At 43.2% G+C, this 24,039-nt stretch overlaps 1 protein-coding gene across 7 annotated transcripts in view; it reads left to right on the top strand.

Moving 5' to 3' along the window:
- BID (BH3 interacting domain death agonist) overlaps positions 1-24,039 on the top strand; it is a 39,110-nt gene that overhangs the window by 9,359 nt on the left and 5,712 nt on the right. For 4 of the 7 annotated variants that reach the window (XM_039869257.1, XM_039869255.1, XM_039869253.1 and 1 more), the window contains exons 2-3: positions 16,830-16,899; positions 20,875-21,088. In XM_039869257.1, coding sequence (XP_039725191.1) covers positions 16,888-16,899; positions 20,875-21,088 — 226 coding nt within the window. In that variant the 5' untranslated portion in view covers positions 16,830-16,887. Of the gene's footprint in view, positions 1-11,716; positions 11,746-16,829; positions 16,900-20,874; positions 21,089-24,039 lie in introns of those variants that run through there. The other 3 variants (XM_039869252.1, XM_039869251.1, XM_039869256.1) reach the window with 2 other exon arrangements.

Here is a 24,039-nt window from a genome sequence, read left to right as displayed (position 1 = left end):
TAAGAGAACCGAAAGGAAGAAGTCAGTGTGTTAGGGAAGCCCATGTGGTCTTCTTGGGGACTATGGGAATTCTATAGCTCTGAGCAACCGAGGGCTGTCAGGGTTGTTTTTCTGGCTCTGCTCGACCCTGTTGTGGGGGAGGAAGAAACTTTCCTATATCTTTAAATGTTCTTTCAGCTGGTCTAGTAATTAAATCTACATGAGACAGATTAACAAGAGAAAATAATGAAATTTAATTGTATACAAGTATATACAATTATATCTGAACACCACCACATATATGAGAGGGTCAGAGACAGAAAGGGGAAATGAAATCTATATGGCTTTCTGTGCTAAAGATGAGGTAACGGCCTTGAGGCTTTAGGGGGGAGGAAGGTCATTCTCAGGATGATGAGAAGAACAGATATTCAGTAATTAGAAGTTTGCCCTGCCCTACAGATAGGTCATAAAAAGTTGTCTCTGGTCATAACTTTTATTATGAGCAAGGCCCCAAATTTAAAATTCTCTAAGAGAGGGAAAAGTTTCTCATGAGCCTGCAGAGCCTCGATTGCCTTCAGCTCAAAATAATTCACATACCAAGTGGCAGAGCTTGGGGTAACTCAGTCTGAACCCCTGTAGTTCCCTCCTCTTAGACTTGCCGAGAAGTCTTACATAGCTGAAGTTTGGTTGATAGATGTTCCATATCACATTAAATCAGTCTCAGACTTGAGAATAGGTCAGTTCAGTTAAACAGTTGTGTCTTATTTCAGGAGGCAGTGATGCAGGTGGGCTCCCAAAGTTAGGCCTCTGGTGCAAGCAATCAGGTACTTAATAAGATACATCTCTATGGAAAAGAAAGGAGAAAAAAGAAAAACAAAGATTAATGATTGGAGCAGACTATAATCCCGGGTTCTAAGTGTTGAAAGCAAGGCAGTTGAGATTTCTAGATGTCTATCTCGCATCATCTTCGGATGGTGTGAAGGCAGGCAGTGACAGTCTTTTAGATTCTCTTGGTTTTCAGTTTGAATGTCTTTGGTGATCTTTCTGCAACAGGCACAAAGATTATCCATATATCAGCTGTTGTGATTTCTTTGAAGTAATTATCAAATTGTCCTACTTTGGCTTGCATGGCCTTGGGAAACAGACAGTATTAGTTCTCAATGAGTCCACGTCAGAAGGGTGGGAGAAAAATTGGAAACATTACTTTGGAGAGTCACAGCCAGATATTGGGGAAAAATAGAAGAATTCAAGATCCAGTCCAGTTTACAGATAGGAAAAAAAACCCTCAAAAGACAGTGAACAGCACTGGAATCTAATATCCACAAAGAGGTATTTCTGAAACATACTTTTTCTCTCTAAAATCATGCCCATTTTTTACCAAAGATAGCTAAATTAAGAGTAATTTGTTTGCAGAATAAGTCTAGGTTTAGTAAAGTTAGACTGTTATTTAAATAGGAGCAGGAAGAATAGTAATTAACCACATAGGCTTTAAAAAATTTTTTTTTAAATTTTTCAATTACAGTTGGCATTCAATATTATATTAGTTTCATGTGTACAGTGTAGTGGTTAGACATTTATATAACTTGAAAAGTGATCCACTTGATAAGTCTTATACCCACATGACACCATATGTAGTTATTACAGTATTATTGACTATATTCTTCTAAAAATCCTCTAAAAAATCTTCTAAAAATCTTCTAAAAAATCCTCTAAAAGTCTTCTAAAAATCCTACTTTAAATCCTCCTGACAATGTTGTAGCTGCCATTGTACTTCTTAATCCCTTCATCTTTTTCACCCAGCCCTCAAACCTCCCTCCCATCTAGCAAGGATCAGTTTGTTCTCTATCTGTGAGTTTGTTTCTGTTTTGTTTGTTCATTTGTTTTTTAGAATCCACATATAAATGAAAGTATATGGTATTTGTCTTTGTCTGACTTATTTCACTTAGCATAATACCCTCTAGGTTCGTGCACATTGTCAGAAATAGTAAGATTTCATTATTTTTCATGGCTGAGTAGTATTTCATTGCATATATGTATCACATCTTCTTTATCCATTTGTCTTTTGATGGGAGCATTTAATCCATTTACATTTAAAATAATTATTGATAGGTGTGTAGTTATTGCCCTTTTATTAATTGTGTTCTGATTGTTTTTGTATTTCTTTTGTGTTCCTTTCTTATTCTCTTGCTCTCTTGTATGTTGATGACTTTTTGTAGTGTTTTTGGATTCCTTTCTGTTTATTTCTTGTAGACTTTCAGTTTATGGTTACCATGTGCTTCATATATATCAAGCTGTGTTTATAACAGTCTATTTTAAGTTGATGGTCACTTAAGTTCAAACGCATTCTAAAATCACTTCCATTTTTACTCTCCCCCTCCACATTTATGTTTTTGTTATTATTTTTCACTTCATATGTGTGTGTGTGTATGTGTGTATCCCTGAATTTACTTTTGTAATTACACGTAATCTTCCTACTTTTTTGCCTTTTAACCTTTGTACTATCTTTAGTATTGGTTGATCCACTGCTTTTATGTGTTTGCCTTTGTCAGTGAGAATTTTTTGGTGTGTGTGATATTTTCTTATTCATGTTTTTGATCTTTTTTCTTCTTAAAGAAATCCGTTTAATATTCCTTGTAATACTGGTTTGGTGATGATGAACTCCTTTAGCTTTTTCTTACCTGGGAAGCTCTTTATCCGTTCTTCTGATTCTAGATGACAGCCTTGCTGGGTAGGGTAATCTTGGTTGTAGGTCCTTGCTTTTCATCACTTTGAATATTTTGTGCCAGGCCCTTCTGGCATGCAAAGTTTCTGTAAAGAAATCAGCTGACAGTCTTATGGGAGCTCCCTTCTAGGTAACTGCTTTTTCTCTTGCTGCTTTTAAGATTCTCTTTGTCTTGAACCTTTGGTATTTTAATAATGATATGTCTTGGTGTGGGCCTCTTTAGATTCATCTTGTTTGGAATTTTCTGAGCTTCTCGGAGTTGTACGTCTATTTCCTTCACCAGGTTGGAGAGGTTTTCCATCATTATTTCTTCAAATAGGTTTTCAATTTCTTGCTCTGTCTCTTGTCTTTCTGGTACCCCTATGATGCAAATGTTGTTAAGCTTGATGTTGTCCCAGAGGCCCCTTAAACTACCCTCATTTTTTAAATTATTTTTTCTTGTTGCTGTTCTGATTGTTTTCTGCTACCTTGTCTTCCAAATTGCTGATTTGATTCTCTGCTTCTAATCTGCTATTGATTCTTTCTGATGTATTTCATTTCAATTATTATATTCTCCATTTCTGACTGGTTCTTTTTTATGTTTTATATTTCCTTTTTCTATGTTTCCTATCTCTTTGTTGAAGTTCTCACTGAGATTATCCGTTCTTCCCCTAAGTTCATTGAGCATCCTTGTAACCAGTATTTTGAATTCTGCATCTGGTAGACTGCTTGTCTCCATTTTGTTGAGTAATTTTTTTGGAGTTTTGTCCTATTCTTTCATTTGAGACATATTTGTCTCCTCTTTTGGCTGCCTCCCTATCTATGTATTAGGTAGACCTGCTATGTCTTCCAGTCTTAGCAGGGTGGCCTTATGTAGTAGGTGTCCTATGGGGCCCAGTGGCACAGTCTCCCTGTTCACCTGAGCTGGGTGCTTCAGGAGTGCCCCTTATGTGGGTTGTGTGTGCCCACCTGTTGTAGTTGAGCTGTGATTGCACATAAGTGGGTGGGATTGGCTTTGAGTACAGTGGACAGGCTGTTTTGCAGTGGCTAACCCACGGAGTGGGATTTGCCTAAACGGGGCTCTGGTTCCTGCCAAGTCCACCCTTTTGGGTGTGTCATTTGTGGCACCAATCAGGTCGTGCTCTGGTATGGTCCGAAGCCAGCTACCAGGTGCGTTAGTTCTGGGGCCTCTTGGGAAGAGCTCTGGTGCAGGTCAGCATTAGCTGCTATCTGTATCTGGCCCAGGGCCAACTGGTAGGAGCCACAAAATGATCTGCAGCTGATAGCTGCCTGTGTTGGGCTTGGAGGTGCCAGGGAGTGGTTATACTGTGACCTGAGGCCAGCTGCCACTAGTGCTGGGTTTGGGGCCACTTATCAAGAGTTACAGGGCCAACCACTGCTTATTTGGGGTTTGTAGATCTTCGATGAATTTTAGAAGAGTCCAAAGTATGGGGCCAGGTTGGACACTTAGGTGGATTAGCTTCTGAAAGAGGTTTGGCTGCACCTGTGTATTGGGTGGGGCAGGGGTCTCAGAGAATCACCAGAGTGGAGAGAGAGTGGCGTTAGCCAGGCACATGGAGACTCAGATTTGGTGCACCTGCAGGCTCTGTGTGGGGAGGGCCCAACAAAGGTACAGTGGTGCCTGTTGGCACTTTAATCCCCAGAGAGCTGCCCCTCCAGCCCTTGCCCTAAAGGCAGATAATTCAGTCTCACCCCATATGTCCTGGTGCTTTTCAAGGTGCTGTCCCTTTGCTGGAGCTTCGGGTGAGTGTTTGTGAATGAGTCTGTACTCGGGCACTTTAAGAGGACACCTGGGTGTGCATCAGCCCTCCGTCTCACCCGATGGAGTCTCTGCTGGTTTTCGCAGCCAGCTATTGTCAGGACTCCTCTTCCTAGCACTGGTGGGGAGCCTGTGTGGTACTGGGACCCCTTGCTCCTTGGGGGAACTTCTGCAGCCGAGAAATCCTTCCTGATTCTTAACCACCGCCACATGTGGGTGTGGGACCAGCCCGTTTTGCATCTGTGCCTCTCCTCCCAGTCTCGACATGGCTTCTATATGTCCTTAGTTATACAACTTCTCTTCAGCTAGTCTTCAGGCAGATCTCAGTGACAGTCGTTCTATAGTTTAGTTGTCATTTTGATGTGATCATGAGAGGAGGTGAGCACAGCATTTACTTACTCTGCCATCTTGACCAGAAGTCTACATAGGCTCTTTTAATCTACTTTACTGGAATTTTTTATAAAGAATCTCCAGATTGAACTTTAAAAGGTCTTCTGAGGCCAGAAAAGCTAAGCCAAGGACTTGCTATCAAACATCGCCTGCAATATCTATAGATTTGGGTGAGTTTCTCTCTTCTCTGCATCCCCAAAATATGCTGAGGGTCCTCCACCTGCTGGAAGTGACCTTTACTCACCTGGTAAGTCTGCTGGGAACTCTGTAAGCAAAGTATCACGCTGTTTTTCCAAGAGTTTTATTGCCTTTCATAAGTCCATCTTAATTCTTTACAGCTGTCTAGTCATATCTGAGTCTGCATGTGTCTCTCAAACATGACATTCTTGGTAATATAACCAGTTTCCACTTGTGTCAAGGAGAACAGATTCTTAATGAACTTATACAAATAACAATATTGCCATGAAAATAAGAATACTCACTGAGAATTTCTGAATTCTAATAGGGAGAAAAAAATAAATGTTTCAATTCTGCTTATGTCTTGTATGATTTGCCCATTGAAGTGGGTGCCTCAATCACTAAGATTGTGGAAGATAGACCCCAGGTGGGAAACAGGTTTTCTGTTTCTTTGCCACTGTGAGAGCATCAGCCTTGTGGCAGGGGAGAGCATTAGTCCATCTGGAAAACATGCCTGCAACAAACGAGAACATATTGATAACACATACTGAGTGGCAGTTGAATGAAGTCCAACTTGCATATACTATGGTGGCCGAAGGAATGCAAAAAAACGAAAAATGCGGTTTGCCAGGGAGCCAGAAAAAGCCCAGTGGCTGTCTTGGATTTCCCATAGCTCTGTTCGTTTAATTTACAGCCATGGTTTACCCACCTTAGTTTCTCAGATTCAGGAGCAGACTGTTGCCTTGTTACGAGGGCATCAGGATGATAAAAGTCGGGCAATGAAGGGTTAGTATTGCAAAAGCAGAATGGACTTCATCCACAGGTGCAACAATCTTTATAGATTTTCTCTCTGCTGCAGCAGCATTTTAATGCAGAAGGTTAGCTTTTACTATTGAGGTTCAGTTTTCTTAAGTACTCAAAGATCTGATTAAGAACATAAAATTGAGAAAATTATTTTGATAAAACACAGAACTTTTCGCTTTCTAAGCAGAATACTTTTTACAGTATCTTATCTGCTGCTAATCAGTAGAATAAGAAAATTTTGTCCTTTTAGCAGATGAAAGGATATTAAGTTTTAGCACACTTGATATTGAAGCTTATTTTTCAAAACTCTTCTAACAAATTCATTTAATCACACCCAGTTTGATCACACAAAATTTCTTTCTCAAGATTTCTTTTCCATAAACTTTTTACATTTTTGTCCCCTTTAGTTTGTCTCTTGTTCTCTTACCCATTTGAAAAAAGACAGGGCAAAGTTTTTTTCATTTCTCTTAACAAAACACATCTCCCTATCTCTTATCTTTTTTTAAGCTAAAACATGCCTTATTTTTCTTGTATTATACACAGTTGTTTTCTCTATTATTGTTCTTTATAGCTCTAATTACTTATATTAGAATTCTTAACCTTAGAAACTTTAATTTCTGGTGAAAACTAAGAAATAAGCAATTGTAAACCATCTGTTACACCAGTATTCTTTAGAGTGATAACTTCTAGAAATGTATATTTTTGTATAATAGTCTTTTAATGTGGGTATACTGACAGACGCAAATTAATTTTTTTTAGTTTTTCCACAATAAGAAGCCAAAGATAGGTAAACCTGTGTTCAGTAATCAATGTTTCATTATTTTATATTATTTGGAAATGATAAAGATATTCAGTGACTAGCCATCATTTTATTTTTTATTTTTATTTTTCAATTACAGTCGTTATTCAGTAATTTATATTAGCTACTGTGCCATCTTGACTGGAAGCTCTACCCTTCTTTTATCATTTAATTTAGCTAGCAAAACTCTAACGTCTCAAGTTACCAAAGAGATTTAGGAAACCATTTCTAAGTACACATAAAATACAATTATTGCTAAAGAATACCCCTAATAAAAACCTTTTTATCCTACTTAAATTTATTTTACTTGCTCTTAACAATTATGTTTAGATTCCTTACAAAAATTTAATTATACTGAGTTTTCTTGCTGAAAAATTTCGTAACAGAGATAAGGACTTATTTTTTTAACCCATTTCTCATTTAGAAGGAAAATACAGCTCACTGCCAGTGTTAATTTAATTTTACATAAACACACTCTGAGGCTGAAGCAAATCTGACTGGTTTTCAGTGTAAAATTAAAATATAAAAACTGTTCTTAGAGTTATTTCTAAACAGAACTGTATCATCCCTAATTTGCTTCTTTCTCTGGGTATATAGTTTTATTTTAGCTTAAGGGAAAAGGCCTTAAAAAAAAAATCCTATTAGGCTTTAAATCTTCAGCTTCCAGTTTTGCCAAATTTCTGATCCAAAAGTTATTTGAAGTTAAATCTTTTCATATATCTTGTCAGGTTTCATCTGAGACAAAAAGTAAACCTTTCTGGCAGTATCGAACCATTCCATGGACTCAAGAGGGTACAAGGGCTGTTACCTTTCAGAGTCATCCCCTCTGGTAGCCAGCACATCTCATGGAGCAGAGAGCCATGCCAAGCCAAGGCAGTGGCTATCCCTGGGAGTGAAAAGGATCAGTAACCAGTTGGTCTGGATTGGAGAAGGAAGGGACACCTTTCTTCCTTCCTTCCTTCCTTCCTTCCTTCCTTCCTTCCTTCCTTCCTTCCTCCTTCCTCCTTCCTTCCTTTCCTTCCCTTCCTTCACTCCCTCCCTCCCTCTCCCTCCTCTCTCTCTCTCTTTTCTTTCTGTCCCTCAGGAGGTAAACCACTTAAAAAACTTCTGAGGATCCTCCCTAGGTTTAAGACATTCTCTAATTATGGCCCTTATATTGACCTTAAAACAAGGAATGAAAGATATCTGAAGACAGTTGCCTTAAGGATAACATCATTCTTATAGTCTCCTGTTTTGGGTACCCTTTATCTCTTTAATTTTTCATTACCCTTTTGCTTCACATCTTTCAATGAAGCTATTTTTAAAAACTTTTTCAACTTACATTACTAACTTTAGCCTCCATTAGGACTTTATCAACACGTTGTGGTTTTACAGTACTGGGTAGGAGAATTGTTCCCAGCCAGACATAATAACCATTCCCATAAAAGATTCAAGCAAAGTTGGCATAACTTCTTTACATAAAGCCAGTTTTAACATTCTAATTTTCATAATCTTATCAATCCTTACATTTCTGTATTCTTTTAATCTAATTGTAGCCCAAGTCAGGGCTTCACTAATGGGTTTTGGTACCACAGTTCATGGAATTCTCATTTCAAGGAGTCCTGGAAATTTCTCTTTTCTATCCTCTGACCATTTTCCCCCACTCTTCTATAAAAAGGCTTTGGGTCCCTAGCAAGGGGTCAAGGCAAAGACTCTGGTCCTTTTGTCAATTTTTAACTTGATTAACCAGCCTGGCTGTTGCCCCAGGCAAATTGTTGGTCAGGTTTCTCCTAATATCTGCCTTCCATCTTTTAAAATTTCTCCAAACTGGGGTAACTAGAGCAGACTTCTTTGGGACCCTTTAATGTTGGGGGACCATTAAGGGGTTAATATGGCCCATTGGGCCTTTGGTAGTGTTTTAGTAAAATCTTTGTTTTAACCCATCAATTTCCATTTTGTTTTATTTCTCCCATTTTTTTAATGGCTATCTAAAGCTTTCCATCCTATTAGGACGAGTTTTATGACTCTGCTTTCTGTTTTCAATTTTTTTCACCCTTGTCAGTATTTTAAAATAAGTGTCTTGTTCTGTTTGATTTGGAAGCCCTTGCTGTTAAGTGTACTTTTGAACGATCTAACTGGAACATTCCTCATAATAGCCACTGTAATTTTAGATTATAATTTCCTTGAGGGCCAGCAGCAGTTTGGTGGGACCCCAGCTATAAAAATAAAGTTCGGCCCACATTTCTGTCTGGCCATGTTTTGAAGCGTCCAACCTCACAATTAACCAAGTCGAGTTCTTAGGATATAAACTTTTTAGGTTGTCTTTTAGTGAGATTTTGACATCTTTTTTATTTCATTTTCTTTTTAAGTGCAGGACAATTTTACTTTTAATGTCCTGAACTTTTTTTTTTTTTTTAATAAATATATATCTGCAAGTGTCTGAAGGCAAATAGGAAGAGGTCTGTGTGGACTTTGATTTTTGTTCTAATTTCTGTCCTTCCATCTCATTAAGGTAGTCTTAATGACTAGCCATTATAACAATGAGAGCTCTGTAAAAACATTTTTCTTGCTTTAAGTTAGAAGTTTTTTTCAAATCAAAGAAAGGATCCATTGTCTGACCTCGATGAGTAAGATCTTAATAGGAACTCAAACCAATAAGAACTATGGATGCAAGAAGCATCCCCAGAAATGGCTGCAAAAGTTGCAACCCTCACAAGATAAAGTTCACTCCCAGAGTTAGAAACAGCCATTCCAAAACAGAGGAATCATATGTTTTCTCCCCTTTTAAATGGGTGTTTAGATTCCCTAAGCTCAGATCCATAGCCTACTCTGCTGCCTATAAAATGAATATGCATCCTCTGACTGGTGGCAAATGAGAACGAGGGGCCCCATTTTTACTATCTCTGGCAAAAACGACTGAAGACAAAACTCCCTTGAGAGCTTGGCACAGCGAGACAGAGCAAGGTGCACCCTGGCAAGTACACTCTCTGGATGTGGAGGCCAGAGGAAAAAACCTCTCCTGACATATAACAAGATGAAAGGAGAGACATCAGAGACAGAAAAACAATTCACAAAACCCATGAGTACTTGTACCAAATTACCAAGAGTGGCTAAGCCAACGAAACTAGTTTTATGAGTATTTTCTCTTAATCTAAATTAGAAAAGGGAAAGAAAACATTTATCACTCTGCTTCCACCCACCTCTGCAGGTGGAGATCCGGAGGGTGCCCTGCTAGAATGCTTGCTTTTGCCGGCTCGTGCTAGAGGCCCCAGGGGCTTTCTACTAAGCAGTCTCAGGGTGAGCAGTGCCCAGCTGGCGAGGTGTCCTGCTCACAGTGCCAGCTCCGGGGGAGGAAGAAACTCTCCTCCACCCTCAAGGTTCTGTTGTCTGGTCTAATAATTAAGTCTACACGAGACTGATTAACAAGAGAATACCAAAGTTAATTGTATACATACATATGGGAACCCCACGTACATGAGAGGTTCAGAGACAGAAAGGGAAAATGAGGTCTATATGGCTTTCTGCGCTAAGGGTGAAGTAAGGGCCTTGGGGCTTCAGAAGGGAGGAGGGTCACTACAGGATGAGAAGAGCAAGTGTTAGTAATTAGATGTTTTGCCCTGCTATACAGATGGGCCATAAAATTATTTCTCATGATAACTCTTTTGGGCAAGGCCACAAATATAAATTCTTCAAGTAAGAGGTAAAAGTTTCTCAAGAGCTGCAAGGTCTCAGTTGCCTTCAGCTCAAAATAATTCATATACCAAAGTGACACATCTTGGGAAGGTATAATTGAACAAATTGATAGTGTTATCAGGGTCTTACTTGGAATGTCGTATTTCTGAATGATGCTCATGTAATCAACTATGATAAGACACTTCTCATGGAACTAAGGTTGACTTTATGGAGCCTTCCAAGCCCTCCTGGGAAAACTGACCTGACTCCTAGTTACAGGGTACCAGCCCTATAGGTGGCAAGGAAGGTCACTTCCTGGCATGTCCGAGAATTTAAGATATCTGGGGGACTGGAATAAGAGAGGCGAGAAACTGAATATACAAATGGACAATGGCAGGATGATATATAAAAATAGAACTTTAACCCATAACTTGCAGCAACCTGCATAGGAAACCACCCGCCTTATCTATGATAACCAGCCCAGGAAGCTAGCCTGCTATATACATCAGGCTTGCAGGAATTCAAACTACTATCTTTGGTGGCAATCCAGGAAGCTAAAAATAATATCTGTAACAATCAGCTCCAAATGGCCAGGACTTGGTTCTCTATAACTAACAGCTTCTCTTTTTTTTTTGTCCCTGCTTCCAATTTAGGACCACCCAGAGAAAGTCAGACATGCACCCCTAACCAGTCACATAGGGTTCTCTGCTCCTCGTCAGCCACCTTTAGCTCCCTCAGTCCACCAGCCTACTGAAGCCCCTTTCACCGATGCAAAGCTTTCTCACTCCTTTGCCTGCCTTTGAGTCTCTTCTGAATGCAAGTGTCTGAACAAGTAGCTTTAGTTCCCATTTGGTTGGGCTTCCATTATTTTCACAGAGAAATTCATTCACATTTATAGGAACTACAAGTGGATCCTGGTACAATTGCTTAGATTTGGTTTCCTATCCTCAGGATAGCAAATAATAGACATGCTTAAGGTCCAGTCTGAGATCCCTTAGGAAAATTTCCAGCAGAAGTTGATTTTGTGGCCTTGGTAGTTTTTCAATATTGCATGGCTCTGAATTTGCAAAAGAAACATAAGGAGGCCTAGGCGATAATTAACACTTGCTGCACAGATACGAACGACCTTGCCAATCTAATGAGACCAGCCTGTTTTTTCTGTCAAAGAATAATCTTTGAGATTATTATCATAGGCAAGAAAACTGTCAGGAAAAATTGTGAAAGCTTTTAAAATGCGCCTCTCCGCCCCTCCTCCCCTCAAATAGCTGGATGTTCTGACTAGAGCACCCTTTTTAGTTCTCTTTGCTTTTCATTGTCTTTGAGCTATTTTACATCTCTAAGTTGCAGATAACTGATTATAATGCAATGATTTGTCTGCAGAAATGCCAGTGAATTCTGCTTAGTTGACCTCCTTGTGGATATTGATGTTTGTAAATTCACTTCAGCTTTCATGTTGCCCAGCAGGTATGGGTCTTTGATTCCTTTGAATGGTTTTAACACCTTACTGTTTCCCCTATTAAATATTGAGTTAAATAAAATGTTTAACATGTATTCATTTAATTAGGGGGGGGAACCACCTTTTCCAAATCCATTATTTTTCTGAGGAGTACACACTGTGGACCAAGCCTTAATGAATCCGGAGGCTTCACTGTAATTACATGACAAACTGTCATTCAAGGGTCTTAAGATTTGCAACTTAGGGAGTACTACCAGGCAACACTCACAGTGTTCTGAAGAAATGAGAAAAGTTGAGTATTCTTATAGTAAAAAGAACATCCTTGGGAAGAATCAGTCCTGTATTCTTAATTTCTGGATTTGTCCAAGATGGCGATCTTCCAGATGTCATGAACATTCTTTCTTAAGTTCTTCAGAGGGTTGTCTATAGTATCAATACATGTCTGGGCATCGATACATAACTGAAAAGTTCAAAAGTTTAAGTCCTCAGGCTAGTTAAATAAAGGTGACGATGTGCTTCCTGCTGGCACTGACGACTGTATCCATATACGAATTCCACAGAGAATTTCCCTTCTGTCCCTTGTCACAAGTTTCAGACTTTACAGCTTGTATAATGTAACCATTTGGGGTCTGCTTTTAACTTGGACTAGTGTTAACTCCTTCATGCAATAAACTGAAAAGAGCCATGCTGTCTAGTCTTGAAGTCCCTTGACAAAGGTCAAGCAGTAGGTGCCTGGCCGTGACCAGCCTGAAACAAAGCAATAAAGTGATGTTTCGGCCAAACGCAGAACCCCAAGATCACAGACAGCTATGTCTATCCAGGAGCTCCTCCGCTCTCCCTCTACAGAGTTCCTGGCTCTAGGAGAACATCACGCCACCTGACCAGCCTTCCCTGAATCCGGGGGAAGAGACTGGCAGTAGTGGCAGCTGCACCACTAGAGAGAGCCTTTGGTGTCAGAGATCCCTTGGTGTCTCTAACCTGTCCACAGCTGCCTAGCGCAGCCATCTTCCCTCTAGTGGGGGAAAAGGACATCTGGCTTGCCACCAAGGTCTGTTTGACCAGACATGTCCTAGCTAGTTGATGTCCAAACACCGCAGTGTGAGGCCAGCCTTCTATCAGAGTTAAAGTTTTGACAGAGAACAAATTTCAAATTGATGTTTAAGTCATGCCGCTAGCTGTAGAGCTTACAACGTACTAGCAACAGCTGCTCAGTGCCATGTGAAGTAACAAGCTGGTTTTTGATTTGTTTTTTTCCCCTTCAGTTTTAATGTTAGGGAACATATTTAAGCCCTTATTTAAATCAGACTTGTTTTCAGACACAAAAAAAATCTGTCCCTCATGTTTTGGCCCATTGTGATTCAGCTAATTTTGTTAGCTTGGCTGTGGTGACTCCATTTTGTTTCTTCACTCTTTCCTCAACACCAAGGCCCAGGAAGGTGAACTAGAACTGTCTTCCCTGTCCCACTCTTCCAGGTGGCACTTACTCTTCCGGGTCCCCAGTCTGGATCAGCTTCCATGCTCCATATCTTTATTTTTTATCTCTATATAAAAACACCTGTGTCTTTATAGACATGTAGATATACCTATAAAAATAGATATATTATATATAGCTTTTCCTGGCACACAATAGGCACTATAAATATTTGATGGCTACATTAATGACTGGGTATTTAAAGCAGCGCAAACTTTTAAAAATAACATTTATACTTGTATTATTATTATTTTTTGTAAATAAGCTTCTTTGGGGCAGGGACCTGTGAGTCATTTTTACCGTTGTTTCTCCAGCTCCAAGCACAGCTGAACAAGTTCAAAATGGTTGTCAATTGATGAGTGCCACACTCAAAGTGACGTAGCTGGTTAAGTGGGACAGGGATGGGTGGGGTCTCCGGCTTCAGTGTACTGTGCTCTCCCGTACAGTGCTGAGTGACTGTGAGGTCTGCATGGTGCGTAGTTAGGTGGGTGGGGTGGGGAAGACACAGGCAAATCTGTGTTGGCAAAGGGAGGCTGCCCTGCCAAGGGTTTATCCTCATAAAACCTTCCTCCTCCCAAGGTGCCTATATGTGCTTGCTCCTGCCTCACTGTGGCCCAAGCCTCCACACTGACCATGTGGGATAGTGCTGAGCTGGGCTTTTGTGAACTTTTCAGCTAACTCGGGGGCGTTTGGTGTCCAGTGTGTAGGTGAGGCTCAGAAGGGGATTGGAGTCTGAGTAGACAGGTGAGCTCCCCACTGTCTGATCACTTGATTTCTGGCAGGCAGGCCCAGAGGTGGGCACTGTGCTGCTGCCGGGCGTTCCATACCCTCACTGCGCACTCTCGGGTCTCAGCCTGGACTCTAAAAACTGGAGCATAAGTGCTTTTCTTCCAGGACCCTTGTGGGGATTGGAGAGCCTGGCCAGCAAAGGCAAGCCTGGCATGGATATTGTCGTTAGCTGATGGTGGTTATGAGTAATAACATTTGTTATCTCTGTAACCTAGAACGCTCGACTGGGGGGAAAAAAGGGTGTGGTAGGAGCTTGGAGAAATAACCCATAAAAAGCCTCAGTCTCAGGCTGTGTCATCACAGGCATGTTTCCCGGAGCTGGTGGAATCTTGGCTGTGAACGAACCTGATGACCAGAGAAGATGGGGGGGTCTCTGTTTCCCAGTTCTGCCCACCTGGCCATTTCCCACTGGATCTGGAACTAAGGGGTGATCAGTTCTTGGCTGTATGAGTTCTCCTTGCTGGCACCTTTGGTTAGGAATTGGAGTTTGGGGGTGAAGCCATGGCTGACTCGGAGCCTCTGAGATTTTCAGGGGGTGACTTTACCTGTTGTCCTGGTACCACCCACAGCCGACAGTGACTTGTTGAGTTTCTTCTTAAGTAACAGAGGAATAAAGCCAGAAGTGGTAGGAATACAGGCTGGCGCTCCAGGTTGACTTTCGCATCTATTATCTCATTCGATTCTGGATTTAATAGGACAGCGCCACACCAGGGCGTTCACCACAGTCCTGTATTTCATGGTGGAAAACATTGAAAGGATAAATGTCCAATAATAGGAGGTTTATTGTATTTTGGTGCATACGTACAGTTAGAACAGGGTTTTCAACCTCAGCACTATTGACACTTGGGCCGTATAATTCTTTGTTGTTGGGAGCTGTCCTGGGCATTGGGGGACATGGAGCAGCCTTCCTGGCTGCCACCCACTGGATGCCAGTAGCACTTTCCCAAGTTGTGACAGCCAAAAATGTCTCCAGATACTTGCAGATGTTCTTTGCAGGTCAAAATCGCCCCTGGTTTAGAACAAATCATCACAAGAGAATATTATATAAGCATTAAAAAATTTTTGAAAAATATCAATTGAAGCAGACAAATGATCACAATTTGGTGAATGCAGAAGACCGAAAGTCTGCCTGAGGATGCGAGTGTGTATATCAAAGTCTGGAAGGAGATCAAATCCGATGTTTGTATGAATTATTTCTTGAGTGCTGTCTCTCCCCTCATAGGTTTCTGAAGTTATTTCTTGATATAACGTGGTGGGGACTGAGGCCCAAGTTCTGCCCACTGTCTTTACCTTGGCAGTGACTTGGTAGACACAGTTTGGCTTCTGTAGCCTTTTTCCTGAAGAATGTGTTCTGTTTTGCTCTTTGTCCTAATGCTGCTAATGGCTCTGGCCTTTCCTCTTGCCTTGCGGAGGGCGCATGGGTGAGCCAGTGTCCTGTTGCTTCCCTGTCTGTCCACATGCTCCCGGAGTCCTTTGAGCTTGGTCCCTTCTCCTCCCAGACACACCCAGCAATGGGCAGACTCGGCCAGACTCCAGGAGGGTTGAGGTGCAGCCTGTAGCTGTGGGCAACTGCCAAGCCGTGCGAGCACCCAGACAGGGAAATGGCAGTGCCGAGACCATGACTGTCCCAAGCGCACAGTTGCGCAGCTGGCTGCAGACAAGACACACCGCCATCAGCGCAGGCCTTGTTCCGTCCTCCACTACATGTGGTGGGAGCCCCGCTCGCTCTTCCTGGAGTCGAGCTGGTTGTCTGTTCTGCTGTTTGTGTTTTACCTCCTATGTATTTAGGAGCCATATGGAATTGCCAAATTTGACTGTTTATGCCCTACACAATGACCTAATATTGTGTGTAATCACACACATATACCAGCAAATACATTTTAAGATAGTATTCTTTTGAAGCTGTTCTGCAAAAACTTTTGTTCAGTCTATTTGAACATCTCTCAGATGCACATACACAGAGGCACATACAGATTTCTTGTTCTTTTTTATGGTTGCATATATTCCATTTTATGGACCTAATCTTTTTAACTCAATCCCCAATTGCCTTTTTTTCGTTCAGTTGTTTGTGATGGATTATTTAGTTGGAAATATGTGCCATATGGAAGCTTTAATCTTTTGTATAATCGTCATGTATATTATTTCTCTTCGTTATAAACATTTTACAAGAGCTTTTTCCATATGAACAATTTGTTTTATCTGCCCATTGGGGGCCTGTGGAGAGAACGAATCTCCTGGCTGTTCCTTACTCCCTAAACTTTATCTTCTCATCCACTAAGTCAGCTTCAACACCGCTCTGCCTACTTGCCAGCATGGTGGGCAGAACAAGGAGATGATCATGTGAAGCTCTGATAACTGCCGTGCACTGAGGGGATGGGTTGTTGTTGGACAGAGTAGTTGTGTTAGTGGCCCAGTTACTGATCACAGTAATAATAAAACAGATTTCCTGAAAACCTCTATGTACACTTTACTAGCTGAGTTCATTCTTGTAAGAAACTTACTAATATAAGTGTTTACTTAAAAAGTATTCGTGAACCAGTCTGCCCTCCTTGCCTGGGGGGTGAGGTCTTAGGATCATGAGTTCGGGTGGGAGAGTGGACCTTGAAGTTGGAGGGTGCTCTCGGTGCCTTGGCAAGTCTCTACTGAGGGGAGCTGCAGAGCCCACTCACTGGGCTGCTGCTGGTGTCCCACGGCGAGAGGGGCCACTGTGGGGCTGGAGCACTTTGGAGCTAGGGCCCAGCACGGTGTCCCGGATTTCTTCCTGAGAGTCCCACAGAGTGATGTCCCTGCAGGGACCAGTGCCCACCCTGTGTGTCTGTTGTCCTCTTCCAGGCTGCTGCCTTGGACACCTGCAAGCCAGAAGCCAGTTGAGCTGCCAGCTGCCTGTGCCATGGATCCCAAGGTCAGACGCTTCTGGAGATGGGCAGAGGGGTGAGGGCAGCTGAGGCCAGCCCATTCTCTGTGTGTGCAGTGTGGACCCAGCCCAGCTTGTGTGACGGCGCTGCAGGACGGGGGCAGCACAGTCCCAGCTGGCTAGGGCACAGCAAACAGAAGAGAAGGCCACTCTCGTCTCGTTCTCCCTGGCCTCTCTTTTCCTCTTCCCCTCTCTGCGCAGCCTTCCCCCTTCATCTGCCTGGCTGCAAGGAGGCTTTCTGATTTGAGAGCAATTTCAAAGCTGTAGAGTTTTGTGCAGAGGTCACCCAGAGGTCATATAGCCCGTCCCCCTGCCTTCAGCAGGATCGTACCTGAACTGTACTTTGTACTTACCTTTGAATGAACTTGGAAGGGAAAATCATAGAATATCTAATCAAAAGATCTTTATTCATCTGCTTGCCTATAAGGCTTTCTTCTCTCCTTTGCCAAGCTCTATAATGTCTGTGAGGCCTCAGCCCCAGGGTGCTTCCCTGCCCACGCTGAGTGCATCAGCCTTCTGCTGTTCCCACCAGCCACCCGCCACAGGAGGGATCTGCAAAAGGCTGAGGGTTTGGTGGTTAGTAAACTCAGAGGCCCACAGTTTCTGAATTTCTGAGCACGTAGCAGTACCTGGTTCCTGGAAGGGTCTCGATATGTCGTGTTGAATATCCTTCTAAAGGACAGAACCACTTGGTAGCTGGAGGGCCAGAGAGTCGTTGCAGGCTTAGCAGAGACGCTGGTTGCTGAACAGAAGAGATTTCAGCAGCTCCCCTTGTTGATAAAGGCCTATTCAAAGGCCAAAATGCTCTTCTGTTCGGTGCCCTTTGCACCTGCCCGTTGTCCCTTCTAGCTCGCAGCTGTCCCCTCTTCTGCATTCTTGAGGTGTCTGCGGGTTAGAGACCACGCTGCCAAGTTATGCTCATACAGCCCCTCGACTTTAGGAGCGCTCTCCCCCACATTGTCCCGTCCCTCCTGACAGCCCTTCCCTGCAGCCAGGTGGCTATAATTTCTCCCAGTTATACCCAGTGGTTTTTTTCTTTTCCCCTTCAAAGTAAGAAAACTGAGACACAAGTTGCCCAGTGTCTGCAGGGTCAGGATTCCCAGTGAAAACACTGAGCAATTTTAGTTGACGTGATGGAGTTTGGCCTCCTCCCCCCACCTTCAGAATTTTCTTCCTGTTGTAGATTTTTCTTACTTTTTGTCCTTGATTTTTTCCTCAGTTTTTAAAAATTGTGGTAAAACATACATAACATAAAATTTACCATTTTGATCATTTTTAAGTCTGCGGCTCTGTGGTATTACATACATGCGCCCTCCTATGCCACTATCACCACCATCCATCTCCAGAACAGTTTCATCTCCAACTAAAGTGCTGTCCCCATTAAATACTAAGTCCCCACCTCCCCACACCCCAGGCCCTGGCACCCCAACTCTACCTTCTGTCTCTGTGAATTAGACGACTTCCAGTACCCCATAGCAGTAGAATCACATAGTATTTGTCCTTTGGTGTCTGGCTTCACTTACTGTAATATCAGTCTTGGGTTTCACATTTTTTAAAACTATTCGTATGGTACTGTTTGTCCATATTGTATCACTCTTCTTTGATTTTTTTGATATTTAGAAAAACAAAGAAAATTTTTTATTTGTTTGTTTGTTTTACTGCTTATTTGGTGCTCTTTTCACCAGCTTTGGGCACCAGAGTTATTCCAATTTATCAAATACATTGGATAGCTTTCTGTCTTTTTTTCTGTACTGGAACTAATTTTATAGCATGAGAAAATTTTCTCCTTTAGATCAATTTTGTAATATTTGCAGGAAGACTTCCTAAGTCTTAATCATTTAACATAGTTTTTTTCCTGTGACCTAGAAGGATCAAAAGAGGCCATAGTTCCATACTCAGCTGGTCACAAGCTCTGTTTTTTGAGGGGTTAAAGACTGTCAGTCTTTTGAGCCTACTGCCATTTTAACAGTCTGCCCTGTTAATCAAAATGGAGTCTGTCCACACTGCTTTCCAGCTGGCACTAAACACTGACTTCATGGGTCCTCTACTCTTGGCTTGTGGACCTGTCCTCCGACAGGGGACATCCTTTCCTTTCCCCTCCGCTGCCAGTTCTGTTATTTTACATGAGAAAGGCAGAGATGCCTGAACTGGTGTTTGGTAACCTGATCTGGCATAGTTGGTGGCAACGACTGCTCGTGGACTGCTCGGCATCCAGATTCCGGACACTTGTTTACTAAATTGTAGATCAAAAGGAAGTCCTCTGGCGAAGACTACCTATATTGGTTCCCTGGAGGTGTTAGAACAAAATACTGTACGCTGAATGTTTTACCTCACAGTTCTGGAGATCAGAAGTCTGAAATCGACGAGTCAGCAGAGTTGGTTCCTCGTGTGGGCCCGAAGGACAATCTGTGCCATGCCTGTCTCCTAGCTTCTGGTGGTGGCCGGCAGTGCTTGGCGTTCCTTGGCATGTAAACACATCACTCCAGTTTCAGTCTGTCTTCATGGAGCAATGTCCCTGTGCATCTCTGTGTATAAATTTCCCTCTCCTTTCTCTTATAAAGATACCAGTCATTCATTGGATTTAGGGCCCGCCTAATCCAGTGTGACCTCATCTTAACTAATTACATCAGCAAAGACCCAATTTTCAAATAAGGTCACATTCGTAGGTACTGGGGGTCAGCACTTGAACATGTCTTTTCGAGGAATGCAGTTCACCCCCCGTCACTGCCCCAGCCTTCCTTCCTTCTCTCCTAACCAGGACACCTCCATGAAGCAGAAATGGAGCATGTTCCTGAGTTTCTAAGCCATTTCATGCCCCTGGCCTCACTGTAATGATTTGGCAGTAGAGCTTTCATATAATATTTTTCCTTTTTTTTAGGAGTAATTTCTTTTTAAGGAGTAATTTTGGAGAAGTAAAATCTAAATAACTATGTATAAGCACCTTTCTATGGATTTTATTTATTTAAAACAATTTACCCCTTAAAAACTTCCCTAAAAATTTTCTGATTTTTCTAGTGAAAAATATTAAGGATTTAGAAGATAGAAACAAATTTTACCTGCACCTTCATTTTCTTCTGCTAACCTCGTACCACCTATCAATTTTGCTTTGCATTTTTCTGGGAAGGTCTCAGTATCCCTGGCTTTTCAGATGATTCCTTCTTTTATCCTGGGTCTAATCGTTCTGAGCATACCTGGATGCTGATACTACAAGTACTCACCTTTGTTTACCAAGAACACTATCCCAGGTACAGTCAGCACACCAGAAATGTGCGTCCTGTCTCCTATAGCACAGAGGCTGAACTGAGCTACTGCCACAGGGCTGCTCATAGATGGAGAGCCGATGGGCCAAGATCACCAGCCCCTCTGGGTGGAGTAGTAGGCATCCCCATGGCTCTCTAGGGATTTTACTTAAGGCGCATGCTTACCCGAAGTAAACCAAGCCTGCCCAAGGGCAGATAGTATCTGTGGTCACTATCACCCAGTATCTATTGAAAACCTGCTGTTTGCACAATACCATCCTAGGCCCACAAAGGAGATTTGGGGAAAGAATGAGCTTCTACCTCTGCATGCATAGCCAGTAGAGGGGGGCTTAAGTTGGTAAAAGGCACATGGGACTTGGCAAAAGCATGTAGATACGAGGATGGCATCTAAATGATATTTGCTTGACTCCCCTAAAACAGCCTTTGGAGTTTCACCCCAGCTAGTTGGTAGGATAGCAAGCAAATGGTAGATAACTACCTTGTATAGAACTGGAACTTTCTCTTTGGCATCTACGAACAGGTGCTGCCCACTGAGACCTTTTGCAAGAGTTTTTGTGCCCACAGGGTATTCAGATGTCTTGGGCCAGTGAGGCTAATTCAGGCCCCACTGCATCCAGAGCCGCTCTGCCAGCTCAGCCACAGGAGGGGCCCCGGCCCTGGTCCAGGTTCCCGTAGGTCTCCCTGATTCCCCCTTTCTCCTCAGATCAGCAATGGTGCACGCCTTCAGCATGAGCACATCACAGACTTGCTGGTGTTTGGCTTCCTCCAAAACTGCTGCAACTCTAATTTCCACAAAGAGCTGAAGGCGTTGGGCCATGACCTGCCTGTGCCAGCTTACCCGCGAGAAGATTATGATGATGAACTGCAGACGGATGGTAACCGGTGCAGCCATATCGTCTTGGAAAGGGAGGAGACAGGTAGGCATCTGGCCCCGGCCTGCTCTGCTTTGCTGTCACCAGTGACATTTAGAGAACCTAAGTGCTAGAAGGGATCTCTGGGCTCAGTCTCCACTTGCATAGTTCCAGTCCATTATGTGTGTGTGTGTGTGTGTGTGTGTGTGTGTGTGGTTGTGTGGTTTGTACTTGGTCACGCCAGTGGAGCAGGCCTAGCTGAGTTTTCAGTTGGCTGAAACCTACTCAGTTTCTTTATAATGGTTCTTTGTATAGCACTTTACACTTTGATTTTTACATGTGTTATGGCTTGTAATTATCCACAAGATAACAAAGGCATCGAAGTATTCTGAACCTTATTTCCAGATGAGGAAACTAAGGCCCAGAGAAGGGTAAATGACGAGCTCTAAAAACAACTGCTGGGCACGGCTGAGCCAGGACTCGGGTCCAGGCCTGCCTTGCTGGGCCCCCTCGTCCTCCCACTGCTGCGCTGCCTCCAGGTGCATCAGTGTTTAGACTTCCTTCACTTTCCTCATCCTATTCTGTCCTCCAGCCTCAGTTTTTACAGCTTTTAGCCAGTGGTGCTGCCTCCACAGACAGAGACAGTCCTCTGCGGACGGCTGAGGGAGCAAGGCTGGGGAGTGTGTTGAGGTTCAGCCACTTCCCGATGAGGGCCTGGAACAGTGGTTTTCTGCAGTGTGCACACTGGAATTCCATGAGGAACATTTTCAAAATGTGTGTGCCCTGAGCCCTCCTCCAGCTGCCTGAACGATTGCGTTCTAAGGTGGGAGACGCTGAGATATGCCCTGGTCGGAATCACTGCCCTCAAAGCCTAAGGAGACTGAGGACTTGGACCCAGGCCTCGCTCTAGAAGCAGCACTAAAATCCTGCTGCCCTGAAATCTCCTAACATGGGAGGTTGCACTGCCCTCTGGTGGCCTTGGGGGAGACCAGCAGCTGATCCAGCCTTCGGACCTCCAGCTCTGTCTTAACTCTGGCGGATGGTGATCTGGTGGAGTTTCTCACTAGCCAGTGTGTGCCAAAGACCTTCTCTTCCTTAAAATCCAGCTGGTGTGTCTTCTGGCTGACCCTAAACTGGGATAAGAGCACCTACCCCCCTTTAGAGAAGGTTTGAGAAGGGGCGGGGGACAGGAGGAATAGCTTTGCCTGTCAGAAGCTGCTACAGAAGTAATTATAACCAGAGGCTGTCCCCTAGGCTCTCTTTTGCTCTTCTGTACTGTCCCTTGTCTTCAGACTGCAAAGTCATTTGCAGAAGTGATTATGGGGCTGTACAGTTAACATAACCCTCTGGTAGAAAACTGGCATGTAGATAAAATACCTGACAAGATTTGGAAGCAAAAGGCAAAGTACAGGCTCTAACTGCCACAGTTTCATCGGTGAATTTATTCACTCAGCTGGATACAGATGAGTCAGCTGCGACTCCTGAAGTTGCCAGAACAGGGCAGAAAAGGGTAGGGAAGTTAGTGAGGCAGAGAGTCAGTGCTGTTGGAGTTAGGGAGAAGATGAGTGCTCTGTTCTCTGTAGGAAATCAGGAAGAAACCTCATGGCTACCACTGAATCAAGGTGGGCCATGAAGGTGGGTGCAGTTTTGGTCTGGAGATTGGGAAGAAGGAATGGCATTAGCTAAAGCAAAACCCTGAAGATGGAAAAGCCAGGGCCTGTGAAAGGTACTGTAAATAGTTGAGTTTGCCTAGAATGTTTGAAGGGAATAGTGGAAGTCTAAGGTGATTTGAAGCTGGGTGGTGACTTGTCACTTAAGCAGAGGTGAGCATATGGAAGGTTCCGAGTAGGGAAGTGATGTCTTATTGTAACCACGTGTATTGTCAGCGCCGCAGCGCAGCAAATGAAACACCCAGGGCACAAGATACAAGGAGGTACTGACTCCAAGATCACACAAGCTCACTTACTCCTCTTAATAGTCTCCTGAGTCTTCACCTAAGTGCCTTACTTGCCGAAGTATATTGTGGAGAGTGGGCTGGAGGGCAGTGAGAGTGGGGTGAGGAGATACCGTAATTATCCAGATGTGAGGGAATGGAGAGCCCACACTGTGCGGTAGCAGTGGTAATGGGGAGGAGAGACAGTTGTGTCTGTGCTGAGATAAGAGCTGCCAGTTGATGGAGGATGGGTGCAGTGGCAATAGCTAATCTGGGGTGAGGATGAAATTTCTATCCTGGGGAAATAAGCCAGGGGGAAGTTGCAAGCACAGAAAATATATAAGATTTAATGGGAGAAATAACAATAGGAACTAGGTACAGGGTTCGTTCATTTACTCATTCATTCATGCAGTTGTTTATTGAGCACCTACTATGTGCCTTGAATTGTTTTTGGTGCTGCGTAGTTGGCAATAAACAAAATGGACTTAAAAGTGAGAGCCTTTATGAACCCACATTCTGGCGAGGGAGTTAGACAGAACGCAGGTGAAATACATGATATGGTAGCGAGTATCGAGGAAGGAAAAGGGAAGGAGGGGAAGAGAGTGGCAGCGAGAGTGGGGTGTTAATGTTGGACTGAGTGGCATTTGAGTCGAGCTAGAAGAAGTTAGAGAAGGAGCCGGCTCTCTGGGGAGGCCAGTGTAGCTGGAGAAAAGGGATGAGGGCCAAGTGGGAAGACTGGAAGGCTGGACAGGTTGTACAGAGCCTTACAGGTCAGAGTGAAGACAGAAGTTTGCTGACTGAGATGGGACTAGAGAGAGCGGTGATCTCCACAGCCACACCGTGAGGAAGGTGGGAGAGGATGTGGCAAGGTCTCCTGGCTGCGGGCGGCAGAGGCGGGGCTCTAACTCAGTCTGACTGCAGAGCCTCTGTACTCTAACAGGCTGACACCTGTTGAATGATGCGATATAGAACTGGCAGCCATAACACTGCTGTCCGGTTCGTACCTCAGGTGCCCACGGTCCTGGATGCCCCAGTATCACTGACCCTTTTCAGGGGCAGATGTTGAACCTATATTCAGGAAGAA

This window comes from Pteropus medius, unplaced genomic scaffold, assembly GCF_902729225.1.
Source record: "Pteropus medius unplaced genomic scaffold, Ma_sr-lr_union100, whole genome shotgun sequence".
In the NCBI taxonomy this organism is placed as follows: Eukaryota; Metazoa; Chordata; class Mammalia; order Chiroptera; family Pteropodidae; genus Pteropus; species Pteropus medius.
The sequence above is the reverse complement of the archived record's forward strand: the minus strand, read 5'-3'. Positions and strand labels throughout refer to the sequence as shown.